Genomic DNA, 12,893 nt, shown 5'->3' on the forward strand with positions numbered 1-12,893 from the left:
CACACTTTCAGACAGGGTTACACGGTTAATCGAAATAGAATAGAATCGTGTGATTTAATCAAATAAATATGTGCCGAAACTTCTGCTCCACATGAACTCTATCTCTGTAAGCATTGTGAGTCGCTTATAACATACATTTGGGAATCTTCCAAACCTTGTAATGAGAAGCACTTATAAACAGCTGTTAACAACAAAAGAGCTTTAAGGGCTTTCTGTGGGTTTCAGCCAAAATAAAAGTCAAACATATTAGTATTGTCATTTTACAGTTTTACTGTAAAATAAAGTTATTATTATATTTTTCGAAACCTTTTTTTACATATAGTAATATCATAAAAATGTTTGGTCAAATTGCACAGCAAACCTAGAGCTTAATAAATAAATAAACAAACAACGAATAGCAATTCAATTTTTTGTTACCCAAAACATGCAGCCCTATTTTCAGACCTTAGACTTCTCTTGATGAAGGGATTCGATCAGCTGTTCTCCAAATAAGCCAAACTCATTAAACGACTAAGAATGCAGACCCTCCTCACCAGATCACTTTAACTACGGCTATCTTCACACATCAGCAGAATACGTCTGAAGAGCTAAATAATATTTTTTTTAAACTGAATTTTGAAAATGAATTATGTTTATATGTGTTCACTGAATACAACCACAACTAGCTGCCTTTGACGTCACTGACATCTGTATGACATAACGCGCACTTCATGGCAATCAGTAAAGTTAGAGCTGTAAACCTAACACAGGTTATAAAGAATGGGAGAAAATGCTATTGTGTGTTCAGAAAGTGTGACAAACTTCCATTAGGGTTTGGACAGAGGAGGAAACAAAAACTAAAAAATGGAACCGGATATGAGAGGATGAAAGCAGCGGGAGTGAACCAACATGCTGAGTGGTTCAAAATAGATATTAAAAACTATTATTGTTATTGTTATGGGTTTGTATAAGAGTACGTACGTGGGCCTTCTCTCTCCTTGCCTCCTGCAGTATATCATAGTAATGCTGGGCCAAAGATGGATCTATATCTGTTAGCTTGGCGGCTGGGTTCTGTAAAGCATCCATTGTCTTCTGTAGGTCACCCTCATCCAGAGCCTCGTTGATCAGACCAATAGCAGCAATCCCTGAAAATGCAAGAGGACACGTACACTGTTCATAATGGAGAACAATCTGAATTTGCTCCGCTCATAATGAGGATGAATGCCATGCTTACTTTCATGCTCTTCTTGAACAGTACCGTTGACCTGGTCCACACAGGCCTGGATGTCATTCCAGGTGAGATAGTCACTGCCCTCCTCACGGGCAACTGCCTTCAGACGTATCAGCTCATCTATATACCTGCAGGGAATCAACAAGCAGTGGCTAAAACCAGGAAACAATTTGGCATCTTCTGTAGTCAACATGAAACTCATTCACAACACATTTTACTTTCGTGGTTTGGCATATTTCTGAGCAAAACAAAGTAGGCTGGGACCTAATTTTATCAATCGGAAACTAATTTGATCGTTCAGTACACTAATTTGTTCCATACAAGTATAGAGCCTGCAAGTTAGCTAAAATAATGCCTAAATAGCTATTTGGCTAATGGTTGACAATGTAATGGCCCATGCAGCCTGTGACTTTCAGCTGAAAGGAAAGACATTCCAGAGGCCAAGTAATAATATCACACACTTACTTAATGATTTTAGCCCTGGTTTTCAGCTCACCGACAGGTAATGGAGACAAAAATTCGGTGCTCGTTCAAGCGAATGACAATCGCTGTTTGAATGATCAAAGACGCTGAGAAATCCAATGAACCACTGATGACCAAGAGATATTTATCAAGTTACATATATTTAGACTGGTCTGCGAGTACTGTTGTGTGAAATTTGTTTTGACTTGAACTGTCATCGGCGATGTGGTGTAAAAATAACAGTAATCTGACGACTCTGGGCCCCATTTACACCTGACTACTTCTGGTCTTTTCACAATCAAGATAGGGGTTTTTAGTCATTAAAATACTGCACAGGTGCTGTTTATGGATCACAAGTGCTCAAAACTTGCATTTTGTTCAGGACGAGGACTTTAATGCCAACGTTGCCACACTTCTGGACAATGCCTGCCCCACAAAGCCATCCGATCAGAAAAAACAAGGTGCAAATGCCTTCCGAAATGCTTTTGAGACGGATTTAAATCAGATCGCTCAAACCACTTCAAGAGGTGGTTTGAGACATGTTCCAGATGAAACTGGACAAATGTAAATGCATCTGGTTGTAGAAGGCACATATGTAACCTTAACTCCTCCAAAAATGGTTAAAAATATATATATATGTGAGAGCGTGTTATCGGCTACCGGCTCCTGGTGGCCATATATGACAGCACTACTGCAATACGCATCGCTACATTATGGCCGACCAGAGATGAACAGTTGAGCATATTTCTTCAGCAAGCAGATGTGCAACACTGCCACGAATGAAATTCAACATTTGGCATCACAGACTGAAAGCTCAACAGAGTCTTTTGCATTAAAAGTGGTGAGCACTTTATTAAGTTACAAGTGTAAATATGGCCTTTGAAAGCCATGAAGTGTATGGGTGGAAACCGTGACATAAGTTGCTGTATTTTGATGAAAGGCCAAGATTAAGACATTTGACAACCACAAGCCTTATTCTCACCTCTGGGCGTACTCGTCCTCTACATTGCTGAGGCCGGTGACGTTACTGCTGAGCTGTTTCCACACCGCTGCCCGGTCCCCGACATCCAGCGCCTCGTTTATCAGCACTACCGAGGACAGCATCTCCACAGCAACCAACAGCTCGGGGTGAGACAATGAGCCCTGTGCATTCCAGCAAAGCACCAAAATCACTCACACTAAACTAAAAGGTTACAGTTCATCAACTTATGTAAACTGCATGTAAAAATTTGCTGCTTACAAAGGCATCATAGTTGCACAACTTGAGGCCAATTCACACCGCACAGACAAACAAACAAGTTGGCCGTTGGATTTAGAATTTTATGAAATATAACTGTCATGTTCACACTGCCCCAAAAGACACGACAAACTCTGATTGAACATATTCAGTCGGGTGAATACAAACCCTGACCAACGCTGACAGGGGTAACACAATGATCCGACAAAACCCAACATATCTGTTTATTGCCGTTTGTCTGTGCTGTGTGAATTGGCCTTTAAATATGCTGTCTCTTAAGATGCCAAATTTTGACTATATTCTAAGTCAGAATTACATGTATCCTTCTCAGAGAAGGCAATCCCAGAATTCATTTTGACAAGTGAAAAAAGATGCCGGAAATCGTGAGAGATATGTCAAGAGCAGGGCTGTCCCAGTATCAGATTTTCACAACCAAGTTATTCACAATAAAGGTATTATCATGGTATTTTTTTCAGTCAATCAAATTTTATCAGGTCAGTGCTATCAAATTCATCTTTAATCTTTGGCCAATGAATCACACTCAAAATACAGCTGTGCAGAGTTGCGGAGAGAGAGTCTTATTACAGTATTGTGGCATTAGCTTGGCAAGCGCACACCAAAAACTGATGATCGGCACTTCCTGCACCCTAGTGTCTAGCTCCTTGTTTTTTGGGGGTTTTTTTTACAGAATTTAAAAAACTGGCAAGCTCATTTTTTCAGGTGCAGGTAGAGTGTCTCACTTTCATCCGTCATCTACACAAACATGATTTTGTCTGACCGAAGTAGTCACACACTGTGTCAGTGTCTTTTTTTTTTTCATTTGAGAAGGGTCACAATATCGCCACCTGGATCAACCAGAGTGGTGCTGGATTGTTTACGATATTATTGGATGTGTAGTATTAACATGATAATAATAATAATAATAATAATAATAATAATAATAATAATAACTGGAGACAGTTATTGTCTCATTAGAAAATAATGTGCAAGTGTGAGCAGAGATTGTGTGTTTTAACCTCTGCGCTCTGCTGTTGCAGGCTGGCGAGTTCTCTCTGGTACAGATCTGCAGCACTAGGATAAACCTGCGGCAGCTGGGCATCTGGGTTCATCAGTTCATTCACTGTTTCCTCTGCTACACCTTTTCTGATGGCACCATTAATCCTCTCCACTGCCCGCAGCACTGAGATACACACACACACACATCTCATTGTTCTTTTCACAGAGTGACAGCTGTAGGACAGCATAAATGAACACATAAAAGAGAGACAAAGAAAACACTGGCGTCTCTGATGTACGGTTCTCTGAACACACAAAATATTTCATGAGTTTAAAAATAATGTAGTGATACATAAAAGAGTACACACATCTTTGATAGTCCGCTGCATGCGAATTGGCTGCCTCTACTCCACTCTGCATCTCCTCCTTCACCAGCGGCTCTCCCGGGGCATTCTAGGCATGAGGAAGAATGACACAAGCCAAAATGATGAGATACTTTTAGAAAGAGACCGTTCATATTTTTCACAGTTTGGTTTGTATCACGAATCAGTTGTGGTACAGTAAAGAATTGTTACTTCATTAATAGGGGTGTGCAATGATTAGGAAATCTGAGACCAATACAGATAACCAAAATTTTGACATCGTAAACAGAGGCCAATGTAAATCTGATTGTGATATTAATATTTACTGCTGGTTTTTTGTTTGTTTTTTTACTCACTTTTAAAAACATTAAGCCATACGCTGCAGTTCTAAGCTTCAGTCAGTAAGATTTTTAAGAAAAAGAAATTATAACTTTTATTCATCAAGGATGCATTAAATGATTAAAAGTGACGCTAAAGACTTTTACAATGTTACAAAAGATTTCCGTTTCAAATAAATGCTGTTCTTTTGAACTTTCTATTCATAAAAGAATCCTGAGAAAATGTTTCACAGTTTCCACAAAAATATTAACCAGCACAACGGTTTTCAACATTAATAATTATAATAAGAAATGTTTCTTGATTTCTGAAGGATACTGAAGACTAAAGTAAAAATATAAATACAATATATTAATTTATTTTAAACTGTAAAAATATTTCAAAATATAATTGTTCTTCTCTGTAGACTTCTTACGGAGACCAATTTTTTTAACGGTTCTGTATATTGCAGAAAGAAAAAACTCTTGCAGACGAAAATTTTAATTTTGTGATATCTACAATTTGCTTACCCTTTTTGGAGTTTTGTTTAGGATTAAGTAGCACAAATCACTAATAACTAAGCATTTTTAAAAAAGACGTCTCAGTGCCGTTATTACAGGATATTTTTATGCGGAATGAACTCTTATTGCTGTTATTATGGTCAGGCCAATCACATCGTGTATAGAGTCGGTGGGCGGGGCTTTACATAATGACGACAGAGTTGTGACGGTTCCGCGTGAATTCCCTGCTACTTGAAAACAAAGAAGAGCTGCTGCTGCTGGCGAACAGCGGTCTTTCGAATCGGCTTTGGCCGCGACTCTGGAGGACTTGGAGTTATGCTTTTCTTTGAGAAAAGAACGGCACTGAAGTCATTCTTAAAAAAGGAAGATGTGTTCGGAGTTTTGCTGACCGGATACAGCAAAACGGAAAACGCTCTGGTTGGTTGTAGCACTATCCTATTGAGTGCAGAGGGAAGACAACCGTTTATCCCGCCCCTCGGATTGAGCCCTGCCAATGGTGTGTTCCCAGACCCAACACCTTGATGTGGGTCTGGCTTGTCAGGCTAATGGTTATCTTGACCAGCATATATTTCTGTTGAGCTCTGGGCTTTGTCAGAGATGTGCAGTCTGACTAACTGTCCCTGAACTCTTGAAAAGGGACAGCACATAATGCATGTGCATTCAATATTCAGAATTCTAAAGGCATCATTAGACAATATCGAACCTCGTTGACAAAAGACAAAAGTTGACCAAACTATAAGTGGCAAACCATTGCGAGGAGCAGAACCTGTTACCTGTTCCTTCTGCTCTCGATCGGCCAGCAGCTGTTTGAGGTACCATCCCTTGTTCTGAGCCTGCACTGACTGCAGGCCTAACGCAGGGGAGCGGAGAGCGTCATACAGCTTGTCCTCATCCTCGCCCAGCAGGGCCTGTTCTGCCGAATTCAAGGCTTTGGACACTGAGAATCAGCACAAGCACAGAACTCAGATAACATCCTTCACTTCAGAAGAGCACAGAGAGATGGATGTAGACATGGGTGAGGAACATACGATTGACTTTGTTGATGTTTCCCTGGATTTCAGCCTGTGTAAGCAGCTCATCGTAAGCATCCCTTTCAGCCTCAGCATTCTCGCCAATCTATACCACAGAAATACACATTTCATTCAAATCTTTATCTTCATACTATGACACAATGGATAGATTATCAACAATGTTGTTATTGTAAACTAAAACTAAAAGTATAGTTTTCATTAAATGAAATAAAATTTGAAAATTAGAAAAGAAACGTACGTTTTAACAAATATTAGAAATGTTGCCTTGGCAACTGATATAAAATAAGCTGAGTTTGAAGTACTATTAAAACTGACATAAAAATAAATTAAAGCTAATTAGAAATATTAAAAAATAAAAATAAATAAGCACATAAAATTACTAAAACTTAAATTAAAATAAAAACTGAAAAAATAAAAAGCTAATTTATACTATAATGGTATATAAATAATAATAAAATTACACTGATTGTCAATATTTTTTTAGCTGATTGCATCACACAAATAGCGCTCTACATTTAGTTAATTCCAAAATATAATCTGACATATTTTTGCTAAGCTAAAAAAAAAAAAAGTACATTTATTTATTTAATGGCGCTATTTTTATTGATACATTTTATTGAGTAAAATGTAAGCATGTTTATGGCAGTCTGCTGTCTTGAATATATTTCAGTGATCTTGTTGCAAAGCTTCATATTTTTAATCATGAGGGGTGCATGCTTGGCCAGAATTTGTTATTTCAGTTAAATTTATCCAAGATAGTGGACAGAATTTAGGAGAATTAATATTTTATTATAAATGTATAATAATTATGCAGCCTACTATTTAGAGCAACCTTCACATCACACTTCTGATTAGGGATGCTCAGAATTAACCAATTAACCATTTACAAACATTCAGAATTTCGAAAGTAAGTTTTCTAGATATTTTGAAAATAAAAGTAGCTATATAAACTTCAAGCCAAAATTTATTTAAAGCGAAACTGAAACAGAAACCGACGTTGGGCTCACGTAAATAACCTCTATCATTCGGCACAAATCCAGATGTTTCCATATTCGCGATGTATTTGGATGCTAAGCTATTATTTATTATGTAAACTAGGCTTTGTACTTCACTCGCGTTACAATATCCACGTGAAACATCATCCTTCACATGCGCAGAAATGTGCTTGGCATAACATCCCAGTCGGGCGGCGCTCACACTGAACGGCACAGATTGCACTATGGACTATTTAAATTAAGCCGTGTAACTTTTCGTATGTTTGGTTTGACTATTTTATTTTGATAATGAACAGGCTGTGATGTCATGTTCACAAGAGCTGATAGGCTATGTTGTGTTTTTTTTTCTCTTATAACAGCGGAAACAACTTAAAATACTCCGTCATTTATGGTTATACAGATAAGAGTAAGACGACATAATTAGAAACTGGGTTTACTTTTATTCACTCACAATAAAAACAAAACATTGTGCTTTTGTAAAATAAAGAAAACCAACAGGATGCTCTTTCTTCCGTCTCAGTCTAGTTTTTGGAGCGCGTCATAAAAATGAACCGAAACTCCGCATAGAGACAACTACTTTTTTCTTTCGTTTTGTAAATCTGTGAATTATTTCAGTGATTTATATTTTGTGTATCTAGTCCTTTTATACATATATTCTTGTTTTGTTTTTCTCCGTTCACAGAAGAACTGCAGGTGCGTGATATAAAACAAAACCTCTCAAAATCAAATTTTGTTATTTTTAATGGGTCATAGACACTTATCCATTCTAATTTAACATAATCTTGTTGGTTAACGATTAAATGATCAGTTAACGAGTTTCGGTTGTCGGTTAGAAAAAAAAGAAAAAAAAAAAGAACATCCCTACTTCTGATGCCTTAAAATGCTGTCTAGCTAGCCAGGCCGCTAGGTTTACTGACAGAGATTTACAACCTTAGTTACCCAACTATTACAAATCTTTTAATAAGAACAGTACAGTGCAGTTCGTACTCTCTTTCGGGAGTTGGCCACTTTCTCAGTCTTGGCCTGGAACAAGGTGTCCTGGTACTGCTGGGCAGCGCTTTCATCCATCTGCAGTAACATGGCGTTTGGGTTTCTCATGGCAGCTAGAGTACCCTCAGGGACTCCATGGTCAATGGCGTCATTGATGGCGATAACAGCAGCGTGCACTGAATCATTGCAACAGAAAATAATGCTGTTCTCAATGTAAAACAGATCGTAATTACTGTGCTGTTAAACTCTTGGCTGTGCAAGTTAAGTCTAGTTGTTTATGTTTACAAGGGAAGGAGTTGCGCCAAAGAGCAAAGACGAATTCGACTTTAAAAGCAGAAACAATACTCACAGGCTGCTTCATCCACTGACAGTTCGTTAGCTAAAATCCCCCCAATTTTGCTGAATGATGGCATTTGAATGTTGTATTTCTCTAATTCAATCTTCATGTTGTTAATCTCCTCCTCTGAAAAGACAAAAAACAAACTCAGCACACAAGTCACAAAAAAAGGGATTATTTGTCTCAGTGGAAAGAATTCTGTTTGTTTTCAATTTTTTTTTATACAATAAGTATCTGGATAGACTCAGGATAAATACTGCAATGTCATGCTGTAATAAGCATGGTAACCTTTTGGAAGGTAATCTTGGCTGTGTGTTTTTCCTCGCTTTAATGTGATTGGCTGGACATTGTTCTCAATAGGTCTGGTAAATAATGTTTTCCGTTCATGGACTTGGCAGGCAGTTTGGGCAAGCCAAAATGGCAGGAAACACTCATACAATTGATGATGATTTTCACATTGACCGCAGCTCCCAGGAACAGGGGCTTTTCCAACTGTTATTGTATAAACTCAAGCTTTTGTTTGATACCACAGCGAGCTGACTCACCTGTGAAGGCGACCTTGCCATACAGGTCTGTAATCTGGGGTGCAAGGCCAAGTTTAAACAGGTAGAGGCTGTAGAGAAAACAGAAAGAGATCATGAGAAACTAATTTCCCAGAGGAGAGCGATCCTATTCCACAGGTGTGTGCGGGAAAAGGCACTCCTGAAAAGAGAGTCAGATGTTATCTGCATGACTTTCAAGTTTAACCCACATCCCTTCATCAACATTTGCTACAGAGACCCACAACAGGATTCAGTACCCCTCACCCCACGTCAGGCCTCTGCCAAATTCTCGCCCCCTAAATGCTGTTATTTCCTGTTTCCGAAGGCCAGATTTATGGCCTTTGGGCCCAGTGTCAATTCTGCATTGAGCAGGAATGTGAGAGTTACAAATGGCAGGATTCTCTAGCCTTATGTTAAGCGCCTCAACAGAAATCAGAACAGGTTTCCTCATTAATTCTGACTCATTAAATCCAAGTGTAGTGAAGTGAAGTGTAGATGCAGATCAAATCTACACAGGGTCATTCCCTTGCACTTCAAGGCATGATTAACATAATTTAGTGAAGTGGTTAATTTACATGAAACCCTGAATGTACTAGTTCACTAAAATGAATAATAAGTGTGAGAATGAACAGACTAACTAAATGATTCACTAAACAGAAGTATTAATTTGCTGCTGTTCAAAAGTTTGGGTGGTACGAAGTCTCTTATGCTCAACAAGGCTGCTTTTATTTGATTAAAAAAAAACAAATCAGTAAAAACAGTAATATTGTAAAATATTACAATTTAAAATAACTTTTCTATTGTAATACATTTAAAAAAAAAAAAAGCTAATTATTTGAATTAAAATTATTTTAATTATAAACAAAACTTAATTTTCAGCATCATTACTCCAGTCTTCAGTCACATGATCCTTCAGAAATCATTCTAATATGCAGATTTGCGGCTTAATATTTTGTGGAAACCATGATACATTTTTTTCAGAATTCTTTGATGAATAGAAAGTTCAAAAGAAATGTTTAGTAACATTATAAATGTCTTTACTATCAATTTAATGCGTCATTTCTGAATAAAAGAAAAAACTGACACCAAACTTCTGAACGGTGGTGTATGTAAACTTAGCAGAGCTAGATAAATGAGAGAATTATTTAGGAGAATGTTTAACTGTAGTGCTGCGTGTGCGTGCACTAGTATTTTGTTACTGGATAAGCTCTACAATTATGAACACAGCAGAACTACTGCAACACAAAAGAAAAATAAAACTATTTATTTTTAATCTTTTTTTCCCATATTTGTGAATGAGCACAGAGACACACTAGGTACCTGAGAGCATGTATGCAATAGATGCAGCGGGGCATGTTCTTCCTGTCGTAGATGTCTGTTGTCTCAGGATAGAAAATCTGACAGGGAGAGACAAGTATAGGTACTTTGATGAGATTGAATACAGCATTGTTTCCAAACATGGGAAAGGAGATCAGAGGCAAGCTCTGTCATGTTAGTGACTCAATGCAGCCGTAGAGAAATGCTGCAAATGACAGAACCATGCAGACTCGTGTTCACCACCTACACTCCTCACCTTAGGAAGGCCTTTATCTGTCATTGCATTCAGCCATTGGATGATATTGTCTGTGTGTCTGAAATGGAGCCCAGTGGCCTACAAATGGGACAAAGAAGCAACAAGTGAATCCATACCTTCTGCTTTTTCCACATCAGTGCTTTTGAAAATGGTTTTTAACTTAAGTCTTACCTTGTAACGTGTTTGTTCGCGGTCATAGATCCTTTTGATAGAGACCACACTGGGAGCGAAGAAGTTTCCCAGCTTGGCCAGATACACACCGTTCCTCAGGCCCTCCTCCAGCTCGGTGGTGGGCGGAAGATCCTCATTTAAACACGCTTCAATCCATCTGAAACACAAAGACACACGGCATTATATTCAGCAAGGTAATGCACACTTTTGTACACGATGCAAGTTACTAAGTTACAACTATCTAAGCAATGCAAAAGTATGCTATTATAAAAGAGACTTGCTATAGAGTCATCGTGTTAGGCTTGCTCATTATATTGCATTTGTACGGCTTGGCAGAGTTTTCAAATACATTTGAATACCTTTATATAGTTTAAACCTCTGGGGGATGTACTCAAATACAAAGTCAAATATAAAAGAGCCCGGTACAAAAGGTGGCACTCATGTGAAAATAAACACATTAGCACACCCTGTTCTCTTTTTCATTTGTTATGAGGCTTTATTACAACAGGGTTTTGTCCAAAGACCAAAGGTTATATCATGTGCATCACATTGACAACATTCTCCTGTACATTTCAACCTGCTAAAATGAACAAAAACATTCCAAGGCGGCCAAGAAATGTTTTCAAACAGAAACCACACAACCTGACAACATACATCAAATACTGAACATCTGGAACATACGTTAAAAACAAAAACCAGGTTCTGAAAAGGAGAACAAAATATCTTGCTCTGCTATGGTTGCCATCTACTTGCAGGTCAGATAGATGACGTAACAACAGATGATGATGCAAAGTTCCCATGCGATTTACATGTAATTTACATAATGCTAGTTGTCTGCTTTGCAAAGGCTAATTCTGTTTGTTCTAGAAAAGCAGCAGACTCGCTATGTCCGTTTCTTAAAGGCACAGTTACCCATAGATTAACTCAAATGTCATGATGCTCCAAAACTGAATCACTTCAGATGTTATCCCTTTTGTGTTCTTCAGAAGAAAGCAGAATGTGACCAGGGGACCGTTTAGCTTCAAAAAGCACCCAAAAAATATCAAAGTAATCCATACAACTGTGCCATCCAAATAAAGCCATACAATATCTTTGTATAAGGAATTTACTTTTGCACTTTTTATAGTAGTGTTCTTTTGCACCAAGAGAACACATCTATAAAAGAACAATAGTAAAGTATCAGATTCAGAACATTTTCAACCAGTATCATCAAGATCTATTTTCCAAGCTGGAATGTTTTAGTCCAGATTAAAATGTGAAAATGCATAAGTCTGAAAACAAATATAAAGTATTTAAGCACATGGTGATGTCTGATATACACCACAGTGAATACACAAATCTAAATGGCTATTTGAAAACATCCAAATACTGTTTGACTTCCTTTCATTAACTTGTGGGCATCAGAAACAGAATGTTGCGCAGCACTGCTTTGTGTACAGGGGTAACCGGGTTGATGGAAAAAAAAAACTAATGTGCATTATAAAAATCTAAACAATTTGGATAAGCTATATTAAATTATTTGATGTATTTTAAGTGGCCATGAGAACAACGTGGATGTTACCAAAGACAAGTTCCCCCCAATAATTCGAAATGACCAAAATGTACCCCCCAATATTATCAATGCTGCTCTGCCGCCCTCCATTACACACTGTGACTGCTCTGTTTCTTGTTATGATGACAAAACGTTTTTAGGCTGGTCAGCTTCAGCAGTCTAGTGGCACTCAATGTCAAAATGTTTGAGCTGGCCAATCAAAGCAAAGAAGCAAGGCTTTACTAGTGTACAAGTGCGAATTCCAGCATTCAGTTTTAAAGGTGAAAGAGTGCAAAGGTATTATGCAAATAGTCAAATATGAAATAACGATCTGAACAATTTACATCCGCCAGATCATCTCTCTAGGTATTGCCGTTACAGGTGATTTTTGTTACAGTGAGGTGTAATTTTAAACTAGCCTGATTTAATTCATATCTAGATAGTCACACACTATGAGCTTAATCAACTTCACAGGTAAGAGCAAAAAGTTTTGTAGAAGCTGCTTCATGTTTTGACCAACGTATGCAAATTCAAACAACACAATCTTAAATGTAGTGGAAGTGTTTTTGTGGCTGGGCTGTAGGCCCACCATAGACACTAGGCGCGTTTCCACTGTCGGG

General features: G+C 37.9%; 1 protein-coding gene across 1 annotated transcript in view; it reads right to left on the bottom strand.

Annotated features, from left to right (window-relative positions):
* Positions 1–12,893, bottom strand: part of iqgap1 (IQ motif containing GTPase activating protein 1) — a 51,580-nt gene that overhangs the window by 13,457 nt on the left and 25,230 nt on the right. The window contains exons 3-15 of the mRNA XM_084108540.1: positions 10,743–10,899; positions 10,572–10,649; positions 10,319–10,395; positions 9,002–9,069; positions 8,469–8,582; positions 8,117–8,295; positions 6,132–6,219; positions 5,877–6,040; positions 4,274–4,358; positions 3,926–4,089; positions 2,655–2,815; positions 1,214–1,338; positions 961–1,124 (exon numbers count right to left, since the gene is read on the bottom strand). Of these exons, the coding sequence (XP_083964666.1) occupies positions 961–1,124; positions 1,214–1,338; positions 2,655–2,815; positions 3,926–4,089; positions 4,274–4,358; positions 5,877–6,040; positions 6,132–6,219; positions 8,117–8,295; positions 8,469–8,582; positions 9,002–9,069; positions 10,319–10,395; positions 10,572–10,649; positions 10,743–10,899 (1,624 nt within the window). The remainder of the gene's footprint in view (positions 1–960; positions 1,125–1,213; positions 1,339–2,654; positions 2,816–3,925; positions 4,090–4,273; positions 4,359–5,876; positions 6,041–6,131; positions 6,220–8,116; positions 8,296–8,468; positions 8,583–9,001; positions 9,070–10,318; positions 10,396–10,571; positions 10,650–10,742; positions 10,900–12,893) is intronic.

Source organism: Abramis brama, assembly GCF_963993115.1.
Source record: "Abramis brama genome assembly, chromosome: 3".
NCBI lineage: Eukaryota > Metazoa > Chordata > Actinopteri > Cypriniformes > Leuciscidae > Abramis > Abramis brama.